This window comes from Equus asinus, chromosome 22 (genome assembly GCF_041296235.1).
Source record: "Equus asinus isolate D_3611 breed Donkey chromosome 22, EquAss-T2T_v2, whole genome shotgun sequence".
NCBI lineage: Eukaryota > Metazoa > Chordata > Mammalia > Perissodactyla > Equidae > Equus > Equus asinus.
The window spans coordinates 31624895-31646107 of NC_091811.1; the positions used below are offsets into that span (position 1 = coordinate 31624895).

General features: G+C 35.4%; 1 protein-coding gene across 3 annotated transcripts in view; it reads left to right on the top strand.

The window, feature by feature from the left end:
• The first annotated feature begins 340 nt into the window (after window positions 1-340).
• Window positions 341-21213, top strand: part of LOC106825571 (solute carrier organic anion transporter family member 1B3-like) — a 78545-nt gene continuing 57672 nt past the window's right edge. Inside the window, exons 1-3 of one of the 3 annotated variants that reach the window (XM_014832447.3) lie at window positions 341-750; window positions 10262-10392; window positions 14889-15037. In XM_014832447.3, coding sequence (XP_014687933.1) covers window positions 14951-15037 — 87 coding nt within the window. In that variant the 5' untranslated portion in view covers window positions 341-750; window positions 10262-10392; window positions 14889-14950. Of the gene's footprint in view, window positions 751-10261; window positions 10393-14888; window positions 15038-21213 lie in introns of those variants that run through there. The other 2 variants (XM_070494218.1, XM_070494219.1) reach the window with 2 other exon arrangements.

Consider the following 21213-nt stretch of genomic DNA (forward strand, 5'->3'; position numbering starts at 1 on the left):
CATGTATGCCCTCCCCCCTACTCCTTTCCCTGCTATGGATTTGCCCTTCCAAGTCCAGTCCTGCCTTCCTGACCCTAAGCCAAATAGCTCTGTCTTTCTGGGAGGATGGAACAGGAACATAATTCATTTTACCGTGTAACACAATTAATTTATCAGCATTAAAAACCTACGCAGATGATGTTTTACTCTTTAGTTATTATGTTTACTTCACCTAACCTGAAGTAGCATGGAAAAAACATTGTAATATCCTAGGCATGGGTTAAATTTGTGAAGGCTCCTAATCTCCTTGGAGTAGGGATTAGTGACTGCATAAATATTGCCCAAGAAAGAGCTAATTCCTGAAGAATGAAAGCAGCTTTTACTGCAAAGTGCTAGATGACTACTCAGATATGTGAACTGCTTAGAATAGCCATCTTTACAGACAGGAGTCTGCTTCCACCTACTGGCTGGAGAATCTCACAATCTTCAGTACCACACAGGTAGTTTCTATCTGGGTCTCTGCATTTGTTTCTGATTTGTAGATGTAGTGTCAGCTTCTGTTCACCTAGGCCTCCAAAACCTACCAGCTCTCTCTCGTCCTAGCTTCTGGAGTGACTGACTGAACTAGCCAGTATGTTGTGTTATAAAAATTGTTAGGCAGCTACAGATATCCAAGGTATCCCAGAGGACATCTAAAGCTGTGAAGAAGTGTTTGGGACACAGAACACACTTACAGAGGCCTGAGGAATTTGGTCAAGATGATCCAAAGAGGTAAGGTCATGACTGGAATTTCAGGGGTCACTTGATTTGCAATGGTGGAGGACAGAAGAATTCTGTTGCTGCAAAGACAATTTTGGGGACTGTGACTGGTCTTTGTTATATCATGTGGGAGTAAATAACTTGAGAATTCTCTAGGAAAGTTGGAATTTCCAGAAAAAATATATTTATTTTGTGATCTGCAGTGTTAAGAACATATCAGAAAGCGGGGTAATTAGGATTTCTGTTGTAGGAAACCAAATGTTGTACTGGTGCTATTCAATTGGACACACATTTTTGCCATTTGAGTACAAAAAATTATTATTCTGAGTTTGAGCCAAAGAGTACCAGAAAGAGTTGAGGGAAAGAATATGTGTATCATATAATATATTAGAGAACTCTGTCATAAGGTCTTGTGGAATTAGCATGAATGTGGTCTATAATCAAATAAATGCAAAATGAAACAATAGTTAGTTTCTGGTTTGCAACTGATTAATTGTCCAAGATTGAAAAAAAGGTATGACCAATAGATATGAATTGAGAGGTGAAATATATATGGAGGGACTGTTATTGATAGAATTTTTCTGGAAAGCAGTTTGAAAAGTCAGTTTTGAAAAGCTTACACTCTTCGAATAAGTAATTTTGGTTCAAGGATAGTATACTATAGAAATAATCACACATGTGCTCAAATATGTACGTAGAAAGGCATTCACTAGAGTATTGTTTGTAATTAGAAAAAGCCTATTATAACAGCTACCATGTATTGAGGGATTTTAATGTTCTGTCCTTGTGCATGATCCTTGATCCTTAGAGATAGCAGGAAATGAAAAGGAGAGAAAAGAGAAGAGGGGAAAGAGAGAAATAATATAAAAACTAGAAGTAATAGAGCATTGCCTATCCCCTCTGTTTCCTCACAGGCTAATGATTTGGTATTTAAGGACTTGGAAGAAGTTAGATTAAAGCCTAGGGATGGTTTAAGTGAGATTTTGTGACACTCTTGGAAAAAGGCCATTCTTCCTCTGCTCCACCTCAACCACGGTACAGATTGACACCCTGAAGTTATTCTGTCCAAGAAGGTAGCCACTAGCTACACGTGGCTACTTAAATCTAAATTAAATAAAACTGAAAATTCAGTTTCTTGGTCATACTAGCCACATTTGAAGTGTTTAATAGCCACATGTATCTAGTTGCTACTACATTCAGGAGTTCACTTATGGAACACTTTCATCATCACAGAAAGTGCTGTTGCACAGCACTGCCCTGAAGGCTTAATGGAAACAGCCTTGAGTAGAATTTCTATGCCTTGTTGAGCAGTGGGAAAAATGTACTCCACTGCACTTCAGTCACCCCATCCCATAGCCATTTTCTGGTATTTGTCATCACCTGGAACTGCTCCAAAATAATACATTTAGATTTCTACTTCTTTCCTTGATGTCATTCCTTCAACTACTCTCAGCATATCCTTCCTACAAACTCATTGGACTTCCAATTTATTGGTCCCTTTGTCTCCTATCCATTAGTACATTGATGTCCAATAAAAATATAATGAAGTATAACGATTATTTAGGTATTCTAATAGATACTTTCTTAGCTTAAGGAAGCTCTAGTCATAGTTTGCTAAGTGTTTTACTCATGAGTGAATGAAGAATTTTACCAAATGCCTTCTCTGCATGTTTTGAGATAATTATATATAAGATTTTTTCCTCTTTATTTTGCTGATGCAGTGAATTACCTTGATTGACTTTTGAATCTTAAGCCATTCACTAATGATAAAAAATACTCTCAGAAAACTAGACATATAAGGGAACTTTTTCAGCCTACATCTACAAAATCATACACCTAGCATCATAGTTAATTGTGAAAAACTGAAAACTTTCTCTCCTAATATTGGGAACAAGAGAAGGATGCCTGTTCTCACCGCTTCTATTATGTGACATGATAGTCTGAAAAAGTACTGGTGTGGAGGTCCCAGACAGTACAATAAGGCAGGGGAATAAAAGGCATCCAAATTGGAAAGGAAGAAGTCCACCTATCTTTATTTGCACACAACATAGTAATCTACATTAAAAATCCTCAGAAATATATTTTTAAAAATCCACTAGAACTACTAACTGAGTTTAGTAAGGTTTCAGGATACAAGCACAATATACAAAAATCAGTTTTACTTCTATATGTTAGCATTAAAATAATTGAAATTAAAATTGTCAGAAATTGAAATTAAAATAATGTAATTTGTAATGGTATAAAAATATGAAATGCTTAATGTATTTAACAAAAGATATGAAAAACTTGTACTCTGAAAACTACAAAACTGTGCTGTGAGAAATTAAAGAAGACTTAAAGGAGAGAGCGATCACGGTCATAGACTGTATGACTCAATATTGCTAAGATGCCATTTATACCAAAATTGGTCTATAGTCACTACAGTCCCTACCCAAATGCCAGTAGAGTTTTTTTCAGAAATTGATAAGCATAATCAAAAATTTATATGGAAATACCAAGGACCTAGAATAGCCACAACATTCTTAAAAAAGAAGAAGAAAATAGGAAGACTTATGGTATCTGATTTCAAGGTGTATTATGAAGTTATAATAATCAAGATACTATGGTGTTGATATAAAGATAGATATGTTGATCAATGGAACAGAATAAAGAGTCTGGAAACAGACCCACACATTTATGTTTAACTGATAATTTACAAAGATTCCGAGTCAAGTTAATAGGGAAAGAATAATTCTTTTAACAAATGAGGCTAAATAAATTGGATAAAAACAGGCAAAATAAGGAACCTTGACCCTTGCCTCAAACCTTGCACCAAAATTAATTAAAAATGGACTAGAGAACTAAATGTAATAGCTAAAAATATAAAACTTCTCGAACAAAATCAGAAAACTTCATTGACCTTGATTTAGGCAAAGATTTCTCACACAGCACACAATAAAGCACAAGTTGTATGGGAAAAAATAATAAATTAGACTTCGTCAAAATTTTAAACTTTTACTCTTGAAAATCTTTACGAATATATATCCAGTGAAGATATTGTTTGGAGACCTCTAAAGAACTCTTACAACTCAATAGTAAGACAAACATCCCAGAAAATACTAGACAAAGATTTGAGTAGACATTTCACCAAAAAAAAAAAAAAAAGAGAGAGAGAGAGAGACAGAGATAAATAGCAAATAGGCACGTGACAAGACGCTCAGCATCACTAGTCATCAAGGAAATGAAAATTGAAACCACACTTATATACCACTGCACATCTACTAGAAGGACTAAAATTAAAAAGCCTATTCCTACCAAATGTTGGTGAGGATATGGAGGAACTGAAACTCGTACATACTGCTGTTGGGAATGCAAAATGATGCAACTATGTTGGAAAACAGTTTAGAATTTTTTAAAAACTTAACACACACCTTCCATATGGCCAATCATTGCAATACTAGATATTTTTCAGGAGAAAGGAAAGCATATGTCCCACAAAGACTTATAAGAAAATATTCATAACACTTTTATTTGTAATAGCCCCAAACTGGAAACTACTCAAATTTCTATAAACAGATGAGTAGATAAAGGAATTGTGATACATTCATATAGTAATGGAATATTAATCAGGATAGAAAGGAATGAACTATTCATGTACAGAACAACATGGCTGAATTTCAAAATAATTGCGTTGAATGAAACAAGTCAGACAAAAAGGAGTACATACTGTTTGATTACATTAATATAGAGTTTTTAAAATATACATTAATCTATAGTGATGGAAAGAAGATCAATGGTTAAGTCTAGGGTGGGGAAAGGTAGAGAAGGGCAGGAGAAAACTTTTGGGAGTGATCATTATGTTCATTATCTGGTCTTGTTGGTGAATACATCTGTCAAAACTCATTAAATTGTATACTTTTGAATAAACACAAAAGTCTTGAGACAGGAACATGATTGGGACATTTATGGAAGATCAAGGAGGCTTGTACTGCCAAGAAGAAATTACTAAGTAGGATATAATGTTATAGGGGTACCCAGGGAACAGATTCTGTAGATTTTGGTAGAATATAGAAAGGACTTGAGTATTTATTCTAATTGAGCTAGGAAGCCATTGGAAGATTTTGAACACAATTTTCACAGAGAATTTCCTCATGTTGATTCAGTGTCAAGTTTGACTCTTCAAAGAAAATGAATTATTGGCTGTTTTCAACATTTTAATCACATCCATCAATAATTGGATAACTGCTTCATATAGAATTATAGACAGCTTCCTTACCATCTTTATTTTCCCAGTGTAAGTCTTTGCTTTTAACATCACTTCTTTGCCATAGGTTTTCTTTATATGGAAAATTCAATTGCTCACTCATTCAAAAAAAACATTTATTGAGTATCTACTAGGTACCAGGCACTGTTCTAGGCACTGAGGATACAGCAAAAGAGATGCAAACCTATCCTTGTTCTTCTGGAGCTTACACTGTAGTGTAAATTTATGTTTGGTGAGGCAGATGAAGGCAGACAATAAACAAGAGATGTGACCAGAATTCATAGATGATGGCTAATGAGAGAAAAATAAAGTAGTTATAAGTTATACTGAGGTAAAAGAGGGTAATATTTAAAGGGATGGTCAGAGAAGACCTCTTTGTTAAAGTATCATTTGTGTGGATACTAAAAGATGTGATGGAGTGAGCTATGCAAATATCTGGAGAAGAACATTCTAGATAGAAAGAACAGCAAGTACAAAGATGCTGAGTATTGGGTCTATATCTTCTTGGACCTTGAGGCCATTCTTTGGACTTTATGCTGAGTAATGTAAGAAGCTATCAGAGGATTTGAGCAGAGCAGTGTCATGATATGACCTGTTTTGACATGGCAATTCTGGCTGCTGTGTTGAAATCTACACAGGGAAGTAGGGTTGGGGAAGAGGGTTGGTGAGTATAAGGAAACAAGCTGAGATACAAGTTGGAGGATGTTGCAATAATTCAGGACCAGAGTGACAGCTGTGGAAGTGGTAAGAAGTGGTCAGATTCTGGATGCATTTTGAAATTAGATCCTGATATGATGTGAGTAAGAGAGGAGTCAAGAATGATTCCAGCATTGTGTGTGTGTGTGTGTGTGTGTGCAACTAGAAGGATAGAATTACAAGTTACTAAGATAGAGAGAACTACAAAAGGAGACGTTTGGGAAGGGAAGATGGAAAGAACAGCTTGGAAAATGTTAAGTATGAGATGTCCTTTACATATCTAAAGGGAGATGATGAGCAGGCAATGGAAAAATCTAGAGCTCAGGAATAAAGTCCTGGCCAGAGATAAAAATTTTGGAATTATTAATATACAGATGGTATTAAAGACATGAGAATAAATAGGATCAATACAATGAGATCAATACAACCTTCAGTACAATGGTTGAATCCTATGTCACGGAATCAGTGGAAATGACTCAGAAAGTTATCATAGAATAAGTGGGAGTTGAAGCCTGAGACACTCCAATTAAGAGACCAAAGATACATAAAGGATTTAGTAAATAAGGTGGAAATGAAGTAACTGATGAATTAAGAAGAAAGCCACAAAGGATGGTGTTCTGGAAAGTATTTCCAGGAGAAGGGAATAACCAGTTCTGAAAAATGCTGCTAATAGTTCAAATCAGATGAAGACCATTACATGCAGCATTTAGGTAATTTATGCCTTAGGCAAGAGTACTCTGAGTGGAGAGTTGGGAGCAAAAACTTGATTGGATTGTGCTCAGGGGAGAATATGAGGAAAGGAATAGAAAACAATAATTATAAGTAAGACTTTCGAGAAGTTTCTCTTTTTTTCCTGTAAAAATAGCACAGAAATAGGGCAGTATCTGGAAAGAGAATAGAATCAAAAGACGGATCTTTGAAGATGGAAAAGTGACAGCACCTTTATATGTTGATGGGAACATTTCTCTAGAAAGGGAAAATTGATATCCTTGGGAACACAAGGAGAGTGGACAACCTGGTGCACAAGTGGAGGCTGGTCTTAGAGCACAGACGTTCATCAAGGCAGAATATGTGGTACTGATACTGTAGGTAGAGAGATGTGATGGAAGGAGCTTTGGGAAGTTTTGTTCTTCATTTTTGTCAGTGAAATAGTCATCAGCTGAAGGTGAGGATAGGAAGGAGTGTGCTAGAGTTTTGAGGAGATAGGTGAAGGTAAAAAATAAATAGAAAGACGACATGGATTAAGAAAATGTAACATGATACCTAGGCAAAATGAAAGGCCCATTTGAGCATAAATTTAACCACCATGTGGTTGAGGGTTTTTCTTCAACTGCATCCAGCAGCATGGATGAATGGACAGAGTAGTCTAAGAGTTGGATTTAATCAGTGTTGAGGTTTTGTCAAGCAATTAAAATGGTCTAAGAGTCACAAATGACTTGAAGACATATGGAAGAAACTTATTACCATGACCACTCAGATATGGAAGGAAATGAGGACACGAAATAAGAAACAGGGAAATCTCTGGTAGAATCAGTCAATGGATTATAGATCCTGGTCAGTGGAAGCACTGTTGCATACAGATACTACAGAGTGTGAGTTGAAAAGATAAATAGTGGTAATCCAATCCTTAAAATTGATATTATGGAGAAGTTGCAGTTTTTGGCATGACAAGGTCTAGAATATGTCCGTTGGAGTCAGTAGAAAGAAGGTCACTGGAGAAGACAACAATATCAATAACAATATTCTTGATAGCAATATCAAGAAGACAGAGAATTAGGATTCTCTTCATGGTCATTGAAATCACCAGTAATTACGATAACAGTAATATTGTGAGAGATTGACTTTGAACCAAGAGTTAAAACTGTCATGGAATAAGTGGGAGTGATTCGAGGATTGGTAGATGATTCTAACAACGAGGATAAGTCATTGTCTTTTGATATGAGATTCAAAACCATGGATTCTGAGGGAAAGGGTGTGAAAGTGGAAAGGAAGTAACCAAGTAAAGCAAGTTGGAAACCAGTTCATCTGGTGTGGAGTAATGCCCCCACCTTCTTTAGGGAAGGGCCAGATGTAACTTAGAACAAGAAGGTGATGCAAAAAAATTCAGAGAAGGTAAAGGGAATTCTACTTGTTATTAACCATGAGTTCCAAAAAGCTCCAGAGAAGAATCTCAGTCCAGGATTGGGAGAAGGAAGGGGGATGAAGGACAAAAACAGGGACATGCAGAGCCATATAGTGATTAGACAGGAGGTGAGGAGAATGATCAGGGAATCCCCACCTTCTTATGATGGTGGTTAAAGTAAGGGAGATGATGGCCATAATACAATTAATCATGATAATGCCAGGGCTTTAGCATCAGTGAGTAGAGAGACGCAGAGTTCTTTCCAGGAGTATACAGCCTTCTTGGAGATGCCTCTTCGCCACTGCCAAGGGAGGTGTGAAGGGAAGGCAGCAGCAGATTTGCTTTGAGCCTGAAGACTCCCTCTTAAAGCATACCTGTGGCATTCACCTGTGAACTCTGGGAATAAAAAGTGTTGGAAAAACCTGCTGGGCACATGTCTTAGAGATTTTCTTTTTATGCCTTTCGTATGAATTAATTGCTCTAAATATTTATAATACACAAATGTCCTACAATGAATCTTATTAGGTATTAGGTATTGAATCTATAATGTGTCAAGTACTGTGTAAAGCATTTTACAGACTCTATTTAATCTTTACTCCAAGTATTGTCTTGCTACTTTATAGATGAGGATATTGGTGCTCAGAACCCATTTAACTAACCTACTTAAGTTCATACTGCCGGTAAGTAGCAGAAACAAATTGGCTTCAAAATTCATCAGACTTCAAAGAACATGATACGTCATCAGAACTGTGGTGATTATCTCTGGAATAAACATCAGTAGACTGTTTTTAACAAATTTTGCAATTCTATTGACCCGTGGATGTTAGCATAATATTGATGTTGAAAGAACTGTTGCAATGTCTTTCCTCTGACCGCTTTTATTCTTCCACAAATTGCACGAGAAGAGCTGTCTAATTACTCAAACAGTCACACAGAGAGAAGGGCATGGAAAATGCTCTTTGATCTCTGGCAACATTCCAGAATTTCACCACATAGCTTTAGTTTAGGAATTAGAAAGATTCTCAGTTAATGTACACTATTGTACCTTCATTCTTTTTGTATACTTGTCTCAAAACAAGACGACGTGCCTTGCGTAGTATGGAAATTCGAAGAAAAAAATCTTTAGCATGGGAACATCTAAATTATATTCCTACTCTCAGTGGAATGAAAGTCCACAAAAACAACTAAAAACATTCTCTATCTCAGCTATGGTGGTTCTCAAAATCTAGTGTTCCATAAAGATTAACTGAAGAGCTTATTTTTTTAAAAAAGCATAATCTTTGGTCAACTAAATAAAAATCTCCTGGGTGTAGAGCCTGGACACACATTCTGACACAGCAGAGGACTATTGGGAATCCCAGGCCCTAATCTTCCTAGCCTGGGTCTACTTTTCTCAATCCCCCTTAATTGAGAAATTGAGGATTTCCCAACCCTGCCCCCTCTCGACCCTCTCTGGTTCTTGCTATGATTCCAATACTTCCAAGAATAAACCAGGATGGAATTAATCTATCATAACTGAGATAAAGAACTTAAATACATATTGCTGTAGCTGTGTCAATAATTGTCCTGCAGAAGTGATAAGGAGTAACAATCTTTTCATTTATGCATCCTCCCATTGCTATATATGTGTGCATATATATACATATATATTCACCTTGCTTTCTCTATATAAAAGCCATAAATACATATATAAGCTACTATATATGTATTTTCTATATAATAGCTATGTATGTATATAATAGTTATATATATAATATAAGAAATATATATATTTGTTCACGTGAGAGAAAGGTTTGAATCTTACTTGCGTTAGTTTACCTCCAGAACAGAGCCCAATGTCTGAAGTATAGAAGTATAGGAGGGAATCAATACTGTTTGAATTAGTGAATGAGTGAATGAAACTTTGTCCCTCCTCGGGAAAGCTTTCAATTGGGTCAAGCTCTCCCCTTCTGTAAAAACCAAGTCAGTAGAAGGAAACTATGTGATCTTTCTTTAGGCTTTGATGTAAGGAAACTGTCACGCAAAGTAATCTTGACTTTTGTCATTTTTAAAAAATTTTGTCACTTAGAAGATCTATAATGAATTGGCGCTTTACTATTCTATATGAGACATCATCCATGTCACATTAGAACTGCACCCAAGTATCAAGCAAAAAGAGTACATTTTTTTCTTTTGAATGCCAAACTGTAGACACATTTAAAAAATTGCCTTGAATTTTTTTCTATTTGGAAGAGTTTTAAATACCTTGGATAATCTGTTGTATTTGTATTTTTAAAGAAAAAAATCTTATGCAATCAACTCAAGTAAACAAATATAAATTACTCTTAGAAATAAAGCTTAATAACTGAACTTTCACATAGAAATAATTTAGAAATTCTGAGAAAGTGTAAGAAAGCCTTTAAAATGCGTTAGTCTGGAGCAGACCCTTAAAATAGCTAGTTAATTTTCTTCTCTTTGCCCAGGACAGTGACCTAATAAGATGGTTAATCATCATTGGACTGATGAAAAAAGGCCAACTAACTATTTAAAGAGAGACTTTAACAACAGATAAAGAGATGGACTTGTGGCTGTTGCTGTAGGATTCCAAGTCCAGGTAAGAACCTTTGAGATTCTCTAATTTCAGCATTTCTTCTATGTGGGAAACTTCCACAAATTTCAGGGAAAAAAAATGTTTTGATGAGCATGATAAATATTACACATTTTGTGCTTTGTGTCTCCCACACACTTATATTCTAAGCTCTTAAAACTGATTAAATATCCCTACTAGAGAGAGAAGAGCCTCAGGTTTATATACTTTCAAAGATAAAATGCAGAAAATCACACATTTATAATTTAAAAATAAAGTTTGAAATCTTGTTCCTATTACTTTCTAGACAAGTTGAACACGTCTGAAAAGTGAACCTCTGGTTACCTTCTAAAAATATGCTCCAAAGCAATTATTTTCACTAACTGCGTAGAATTATTAGACTTACTCTCTATTTCTTTGATTCTTCTTAACTGGATAATGCTGAATGGGAAGTTAGTTGGCAAACATCAAGAAATGGGATGTGGCTGAAAGTCACTTACTCACCTCTACTTTCCTTGTTTCAACTCAAATTTGACTGAAGGTGAGAGAAAAAAGAAATTTTCTAGATAATTTTCTCTCTGATCAAATGAGAAAAAAATTCTGCTCTGCATGGTTCCTAGCACAAACTAAGGACTCAATAAATATTAATTCCCTTCACCAATTCAGGAAGGTGGCTACCCTTATAAGACAATTGTTATTGTCCAAGTAAGGTGGAGGACGGAAGAAGCCCCTTCATAAAATGTCTCAGAAGTTAGTAAATGCTGTTTTCCCTTTTGTCCTCCTCAGTTCCGCAGGTACATAGTAGAAACTGAGTCACTTGGCTGGCACTGCTTTTCTGTGATCCCGCCAATGGTAAAAGCTTCACACAAATAAGCTGAAGCTGGTGAGATTCTGCCCTCTACTCCACACCAATCAAGCTAGGCAGAACAGGACTGTTCTAGTCAAGAGAGAGTTTCAAAACCACATCTGAATGCCCGTGGTCTTGTCTTATAAATACATTGTGTCACCCAAATTCATTTGTATGTCAGTTGTTTGGGACTCTAAGAAAAGATTGTCCAGAGAAAAATATGCTGAGTGTCTCCAACTCAGGCTCAATGTCATGGTGAAATGGAAAGTGTGGTGTTTAGAGTCAAGCCTAAATTGATATTCCAACGTTCTAATTACTTTGCAGTTGCTTGTTACAATTTTACCTTTCTCAGAAATGAAGAAAAAAGTACCTACACGTCTGACTTTTTTTTTTTTAAAGATTTTATTTTTTTCCTTTTTCTCCCCAAAGACCCCCTGTACATAGTTGTATATTCTTCGTTGTCGGTCCTTCTAGTTGTGGCATGTGGGACGCTGCCTCAGCATGGTTTGATGAGCAGTGCCATGTCCGCGCCCAGGATTCGAACCAACGAAACACTGGGCCGCCTGCAGCGGAGCGCGCGAACTTAACCACTCGGCCACGGGGCCAGCCCCACACATGTCTGACTTTTTTATGGATATTTTTTCCCAATATTTGGGAGAGACGGGTGGCATAGGAGTCTTTGGGAATGCAGTGGAAATACAGGGAAAAGTAATGACTGTGTTACAAGGTGTGTTCTCTAGTGGAGTAGCAGTGTGGGAGATGTTATTTCAAGTGGGGGTAACTGGGAAAATATCTAGGACGATCATTTAAGGCAGAATTACAACCAAGAGATGAGGAAGACCATTAGAGGTTAAGGAGAAACATATAAGGGGGCAGAGTTTTCTTCTGGGGTGAGTGATTCCATGTGGCCAAAGGTGCCTATGGGTGTATTGGGAAATAATTAAAAATAAGGACTGGTTTTAGTTTGTGAAAACTCTCAAATAAGAAGTATGAATTTTATTTTGTATGGTACAAGTGACTTCTGAAAGATTCTGAGGATGGGTATGATATATATAGGATAGAGAGAAGCCTAGAAGACATGATAATTAGAATTTAATCAATTGCAATAAACAAGGTTGGCAGTGATGAGATAGTGGCCTTCAAGAATATTTGTTCAGTAGCCAAAAAAAAAAAAGAAAAAAAACCCACAAAAACTAAAGCTAAAGGGAGAATATCCAGCCTGCAAATCATTCAAAGATGTGGTAAAAATTGGTAAGTGGTAAAAAATTATTTCCTACCATTTAAATCCTGGGGAAAGATGCAAAAAGAGATATTCATGGGAAAAAAATAATATGAAATTTATCAAAGAACTGCTTATGACTTTTGGACCACCAAACTGCTAATTTTCTCCTCATTTCACTCCACCCAGTAACTGAAACTACCCAGGTACAGGCATGTATGGAGCACACGCAGAAGTGGAATGACTGGATTCACTTAGATGTACACAGACATGGGTTTCTGCATTCATACATATGTTTATATAAAGTCCATATACACAAGTGATAATATCCTCTTATATTTATTGTTTCTATTTTTATACATTATCCGTTAAATATGAATTACAAATATATTCATAGTCTGTATATTTATAATATAGGAAATCAATAAGTCCCTGTTGAATAAATTAATGAATAAAATATATAGTTGAACCTCATTATTTGTGGATTCTGTATTTGTGAATTTGCCTCCTTATTAAAATTTATTTGTAACTCCAAAATCACTACTGAGGCTCTTTCACGGTCATCTGCATATGTGCACTGAGTGGCAAAAAATTTTAGCTGTAAGACACACGTGTTCCCAGCTGAGGTCAAGCAAGGTGTGGCTCTTCCTTCTTGTTTCAGCTCTTGTATTGTAAACATTTGACCTTATCATAGTCTATTTAGTGCCATATTTTTTTCACTTTTGTGCTTTTTGTTGGTGTTAAAATGGCTCCCAAGCATAGTGCTTGAAGTATTGGCCACTGTTCCTAAGTGCAGGAAGGCTGGGACATGCCTGATGGAAAAAATATGAGTTATATAAGTTTCCTTCAGGCATGAGCTATAGAGTCTGTTGGCCACAAATTCCATGTTAATAGATCAAAAACATAAATTAAATAAGCTGTCTTTAAAGAAAAGCATACACAAAACACTATGTATTGATCAGTTGAGGAAAATGTTGTGACCAAAGGCTCACAGGAAGCTATCCCTGTATTTCCACTAGGAGCAATGTTCAGTATTTGCTATTTCAGTGTTTGTAATGACTTTCTACCACAAATAATGAGACTGAATTGTGCATTATTAAATATATTGTATAATTGTTGCCCAATTAATAGCCCTATATCTATGCTTATGTGTGCCTGTATATTAATAGATATTTTAGATACATAAATATGTATTATGCTCATTTATATAAAAAAGAATACATTTTTTAAACCTCAGCAAAGAGCCCACTATTCTATATAAAAGAGCAAATCTAAGGAACAAGTTGACTGATTTAGTCTTTAAAATAAGGGCTTAATAATACTCAAAATTATAATTCCTCTTACACTTTGACCTCAAAACTCTGTTCATAGGAATTTATTCTACAGATATTATCACACATAAATAAAATGACTTATTAAGAAAATTTTCTAATATGAAATAATTAGATACAACATAAATGGTTGTCAACATGGAACTAGGTAGATAGGTTATGGACAATGGAATACCTTACAACCATAAGAAAACTGAGGAGACCATTTATTAACATACAGTGAAGTATATAAAGCAGGGCAAAAGGAGAACAATGTTAATGGTATCCTGCCATTTGTATTAAAAAAGGAAAATATTATGTGCTTAATTAAAAATACATATCATATTTCTGGATAAGATTCACTATAAGCTGATAATGTTAGTCATCAGAAAGAGAAACTGGATGCTGGGGAGATGAGGGTTGGAGGAAGAGTCTTTGCTTTATGTCTTTTTGATCTTTTGTACTTTCAACTGCATGCATATATTTTCTCTTCAAAAATAAACGAACAAAACAGGACCATGATTGAAGTAAGGTCAAGCATGGCCAGAGTCTCTCTGAGAGGTACTTGGAGTACATTTTGCTCTTTTTAACAAATTCAAGCTCCACCTGCTTTTGAGCCTGGTTCCAGAGGTATCTCCTCCATGAAACTTTCTTAGGCCACTCTAATTGCAAGTCTTTATATTATTTTTATACCCATTTTGACTGTCTACTATGTGCAAGATACTGTTTGGCACTTCGTAAAACTGTAGAGATAAATTAAACATACATTTGCCTTCCTAAATCTCATAATGTAGATATGTAGAAAATACTTTAAAAATTTATTTCTGTAATTTAAAATTTTTGTTCATCTAATCTAGTGTGTGATTCTATATTATCATATTAACTTGTTGTTTTGAATTTCTTTCCATAAATTTATCTTCCTAACTAAATTATAATCTCCCTAAAGCTAGCACTGTGTGTGTATATGTTTTTTCCCCCTCCTTTTGTGTTCAGCATTTACCTAGCCCAGTGCTCAGGGCGTAGTAGGCCCTGAATGAATATTAGTGGATTTATTGATTGATTGATTGATGTTGACTTTGCAGCTTTTCTTATTTATGAATTGTATATTGTTAAAGTGAAATAAATTATACTTTTTCTCCCTGAATAGGTGACCATTTTGAACCAAACATTGATGACAATTGAAAACATTCACATGATATCTGTAGTTCAATGATGGACCAAAATCAGCATTTGAATAATTCAACAGAGGCACAACCTTCAAGGAAAAGAAAAACTAAATGCTGCAATGGATTTAAGGTAGAATGAGTTTCATGTTTCCAAACTAAAATAAGTGATTTTATTTAAAGAAAAGGCAACCAGTTGTTTAAAAGGATATTATATTTTAAATTAGGGTTTTCAACTGAAGCGTATATATTAACAGAATAATCTATATCTTGACTTAAATCAATCTTTAAATCTGAAGAAGGTCTTTCTTTGGTGATGTTTGTGATACTTAGAAATATTTTGATATCATCTTTCTGGTTCTTGATGGACCAAAAGATATTTACAAATGTGATTAGAATGAAAGAAGCTACTGTGTAATGAGTAATATGTAAAAAAATATTCTTACAATTGACTTATTGTTACCACACAAAATTGGGGTTCTCTTGCCTAATGTGAATAAATAAGCCAATTAATTATTGCATCGGCTTTTGTAAAAGAGAAATCAGCTTTATTCTGTGATATCAATCTTCAAGGAGACAGGAGATGTGTGCCCTCAGATCTGTCTCCCCAATTCAGGATTTAGGACAAAATTTAAGAGATTAGAACAGGCTGGCACATTGAAACACTGGTGGGACAGGGTTTGATTGGTGGGCTCTAAGAATATATGGTAAGGTTCTAAACATTTATGGTAAGGTGAGAAAGGAATTTTAACAGTGGATCTTCCTGAATGATGGATCCCTCTCTTCTTGTAAGAGTCTGACTTTTAAGTTCCAGTCATGTCCCAGTCCTTTGGTTCCATGGGGAGGAGACTCTTTGGTTCAGCAGTTATTTCAGGTCAAGATTTCTTCTTTTGCACATGCTCTGGCTACCTGACTTTGCAAATTTTCTGAAAGACAATTTTTTAATGACTCTGTTCATAAGATTGGGTCAGTTGAACAGGTCCTAGAGGGCCCATGGTTAGCAATCCCCATTTTTGTTGTTCATTTCTTAATCTTGAGGGGTATAGGGTGACAACTACTCTAGCTTATTCCTGCTAATAAGGGTCATAGGTTGGCCCATCTCATTGAACCAGTCTCTTAGTAACATAGTGATGCAGATGGGCTCCCAACATTAGGCCTATATTGTGTAAGCAAGTAACCAAGTATTCCATAAAAAGAATTTCCAGAGAAAGAAAAAGAAAAACAAGGGTAATGGCTGGAGAAAATTATGAACCAGTTTCTGAGCCCAGGGGCAGCCAGTCAAGAAGATTTCTAGATGTTAGTGTTGAAGCATCTTTTGCAGTTTTAAATATCTCTGATGATGTCATCAGGTGTTCAGGTATCTTTTGAGTGGCTTACATGAATAGGCATGAATCTCTCTTAAGTTTATATCAAGTTGTCCAGCTTCAGTCTGCAGGGATTCAGGACAAAGGGTGGTTTCAGTTCACAATGATTCCAAATGAAAATGATGGAAAAAATTGAAAAGGTTAGTTGGAGATTTGTAGCCAGATACTTCAGGAGGCTAGAAGAATTCAGGACCCTGTCCAGCTTACAGATAGAAAACAAAAACCTCAAAGACAACGGGAATAGAATCTAATATCCATGAATGTGTACTATAGTCTTTATTGAAGCATAATTTTCTCTCTAAAATCACCCCCCATTTATACCAAAGATAGCCAAATTAAAACTTATGGGTTTGCAAAGTAATCCTAGTTTCAATAAACTTGGCCCAAATATTTACATAAGTATGGCAAGAGTAGCAATTGATCCTATAGGCTCTTTCAAATCTGCTTTAGTGGAATTTTTTTTGGGGGGGGAATTAGCCCTGCGCTAACATCAACTGCCAATTCTCCTCTTTTTGCTGAGGAAGATTAGCCCTGAACTAACATCTGTGATCATCTTCTTCTATTTTATATGTGGGATTCCTGCCACAGCATGGCCTGATAAGCGATGCATAGCTCCATGCCCAAGATCCAAACTGGCAAGCCTCAGGCTGCCAAAGCCGAGTGAGTGAAATTAATTGCTACACGACTAGGCCAGCCCCTGGAATTTTTTATAAGGAATCTTGGATTGAACTTTGAAGGCCTCTTAAGGCCAAGAAAGCCAAGCCAAGGACTTGTCATCAGACTCTGCCTGTAATACCTATAGATGTGGGTGGATTCCTCTCTTCTCTTGAGGTTCCCCAAAACATCCTGAGGTTCTTCTCACCTACTGGGGAAGTGACCTTCTTTGCTCACCTGGTAAGGTTGCTGGGCACCCTCTAAGAAAGGTACCAGGCAAATATTTCCAAGAGGCTTTATTCTGTCAAGTCCAATCTTTGTTCCTCAAATCTGTCTGGTTGTCTGAGTCTATGCATGTTTCTCTCAAATAAGATGCTCCTCTCAATGCCTTGGTAATATAACCAATGTTTCCAATTGTGTCCTGCTATAAGGAGATCAGATTCTTATTGAACTCATGAAAACAACTATATTGCCATGAAAATAAAAAATTCACTCACCAAGAGGTTCTAAATTCTGGAGGGATCAGGTAGGGAGAAAAAGATAAATGTTTCAATTATGCTTACAAAGGTATAATTTACCAAATTGCTATAAGTCATAGTTAGCTTAAGAGAAAAGAGAAAAAGGTTTCCTAAAATCTGGAAAAACAAAACATTAAAAGATCAGCAATATTTCAAACAAAAAAATCGTAAAAATTATAATCACTCTTATTAGTTCATTCAGTTTCATGTAGTCAACTCTTGATCTTGACCTTTTGTTAGCAGTTTCATGAAGTCATCAGTTTCTCCATTAGAGTTCTGTAATTTCTTACCCAGTTCATTTTCATGATCTGAAAGCTTATCAGAAACCTGCATTCTAGTGTAAGTGTCAGAGTCCTTTCCATGAATCTCTCTGAAGATGAAACATTTCCAAAGGCATTAGAGTAAAACAATAACTATCTGTAAATGACAAAAGACTCAAAATGGCAATTGACAAGGAAACTTGGTTACTTCTACAACAACATACAACACTTTAAGATAATAACTACAATTATGACTGATAACCAGGATAGATCAGAATTTCAGGAATGTTATGTAATTTTTAAAACACTTCAATAACATTTATCCACATAATATAACCTAAGAAAGTTTGTCACCACTTATTTGGCAATGTTTCCCATGTAATTTAACATACTAAATAAGCCTAATTAGTTTAATATCTTCCTCTTTACAGGAAGAGAGAACAAATTTCTTTTAGTAGTCCCAGGGGCCCTCTGAAAATTCTCAGAGAAATTTTCACCTTCAAAGAAAAACTTAATTTAGGATTTGAATTTGAGGAGCTTGTCAAAAACATCCAAAGATTTTAAAACACTTGGTCAAATAGGAAACAACACTCACTGTGAAATAATGCCTAGTTATCTGTTTAACCAAAGTGACAACATAAGATGTTAAGAGAAACAAATAATTAAACAAATTTTTAAAAACCTTCGTTTTCTTAATAGAGAGACCTCAGCTTTTGGAATGTAGGAAATTATTTTGACAAAACACAGACTTTCTGTCTTTTAGGAAGACTTACTCAAAAGTCAAGAAAAAACTTTTTGTAATCTCTTTAACAAGAGCAGACTAAAATTTCAAGAAAATTATCCTTTTAGGAGAGAGAAAACCAAATTCTAATTTTTGCACCAGCTTACTTTTTATATTGAAACTCATTTATTTAGGGCCAGTCCCAGTGGTCTAGTATTAAATTCAGTGTGCTCCACTTTGGTGGCCAGGGTTTGGTTCCTGGTCATGGACCTACACCACTCATCTATCAGTGGTCATGCTGTGATGGCAGCTGACATACAAAATAGAGGAATATTGGCAATAAATTTGGCTCAGAGTGAATCTTCTTCAATAAAAAAAAAACACCTGATTTACTTAATTAAATTCATTTTAATCTTAGCCAACTTGACCATGCACAAAATTCTTTCCTCAGCGTTCCTCTCCCACAAACCTTCTATAACTTTCTTTTTACAGTCAGAATTTGTCCCAGGACTTCTTTCTTTCCTCCTAGTACTTTAGGACAAATTTATCTTTCTTAACAAAACAAAAATATCTCCATCCTTGGGTCAGCCCAGTGGGGTAGTGGTTAAGTTCACAGGCTTTGCTTTGGCAACCAGGGATTGGCAGGTTTGGATCCTGGGTACCAACCTAGCACCACCCATTAAGCCATGCTGTGGTGGCAATCCCACATAAGATAGAAGGATTGGCACAGATGTTAGCTTAGTGACAATCTTCCTCAAGCAAAAAGTGGAAGATTGGCAACACATGTTAGCTCAGGGCTAATCTTCTTCACACACACAAAATATATATATCTCCATTCTTTGTACCTTCTTTATTGAAAATATCCATCATACTTTCCTTGAATACAAAGATGTTTGCCTTAATAATTTTTAGTAACTTTAATCACATATATTAATTAGGATTTTTAACCCTTGCAGACCTTTATTTTTAGTGAAAACTGAGAAGTAGGGAATTATAAACTGTCTCTTACATTAGCATTCTATGGCTTGGCAAATTTATGAAGACTTTTCATAGTTTCTATAAAAACGCTGCTTCATAGTACAATCTTTTAATAAAATACAAGACATGTTTACTAATAGACCCAAACATCTTTTAGTTTCTCTGTAATAAGAAGCCAAAAGTAGGTAAACCTATATCTAATATGTTTTGGCAGTTATATTAAATACTCATGCCATAAAATATAATTATTGTTGAGTTTATCCATGAACTCTAATCTCACTTATATCTAGACCATTTGTTTGTAATGAGCATATTTAGATTACTCACAAAAACTTTATGTGATACTAAAGCAGTTAGTCTTCATCTTAAGTTATTTTAAGTACATACGTCATAACATATAAAGATTGCTAAAAAGTTTTCCAAAAAAACATTTACCTTTTACACATTTATTTAGTTTCCCTGTTTCCAAAAAGTATTTAGATTGCCTATAAGGACTTTATGAGACATCAGACAAAATCAGCTATTTTTTTTAAGCTATTGTTTCTGCTGATAAATTCTACAATAAAGACAACATGAGTTTATTTGACTCACGTAATCTCTGTTACAAAACCTGCCAGCAAGAAGTGGTAAAGGCTGTATGTTTACGTGATATCCAATGCTGATAACTCTAAGGATATGCCCATTTTAACTAAGCCAACAATCTTAAATAAGCATTTGTTTACCAAAGATTATTTTATATCATGTTAGCTTGAAAAACATTTGGATTAATTTCCATTACATTTAGAAATAATTTATATAAGCACTTACTTTAAGCTGATTGAATAGAGTTCTTTAGAAATTATACCATCTGGAGGTAAGATATCACATACACATATATATATAGACACAAATACACAGAGACTCTATAGTTATTGTTTTAAAATTACTGCCATGAGTCAGGTACAGTAATACAAGGCTCCCTAGTTATGAATCCAAATTTTTTTTAAGATTTTTTACTAATATTTGTGGAGAAGACACTCAAGATGCTATATTTTGGGTGAGGACACCCTTATGGCCATTTTTCTTTCCTTTTTTCCTTTTTTTCCCTTCAGTCTTTGGAATTCGTGATGGGCTGGATAGTTGCCTGAGAGTTTGCAAGCTCTTTGAGATAAAGGAGATGGGTGGAATCTGAACTGCACATGGAGTTCCATTTCTAGTCTTGCAAGGATTTTTTCTTTTTAAGGACGGTTCCTCTTAACTTCTCAGAAATTGGGTTGTAACTTAAATGACATTGTAGGCTGATCTACCCATCCAACTACATCATCCCTAATTCACTTCTTTCCCTTTGGACACTTAGTTTTATTTTAACTTTGAGAAGAATGCCTGGAAAGAAAGTTCCTCTCAGGCTTTGAATACCAGTTTGGCTGAATTTCTGATTGTAAGTAGCTAAACTCTTTCAAATAACTTGTCAGACTTCAGCCAAGACAAACAATAACTATATGTGGCAGTATTGAGCAATTCCAGTAATCTTTAACCTAGCAGTTTTCCAGAAAATCTCTGCATCTTGTTAACTCTCTGAGGGTCTCATTTTGGGCCCTCCTTTGAAGGTAGATTATGGGAGTATCTGTAAAGACATGATCTAATATGTGTTTTTCTTTTATAATTTAATATTCTGTTAGCTTTTTGCAACAAAGCTTTCAATAAGGTTACTTTGGAATTTTGAAGTCTTTACTTTAAAGTGCACTTTTAAATGATCTTATCTAATCAGAACTTTCCTTCTAATGGCTAAAGTAATTCTCTGGGGCTGATGGCAGTTTAGTAGGACCCTCAGCTGC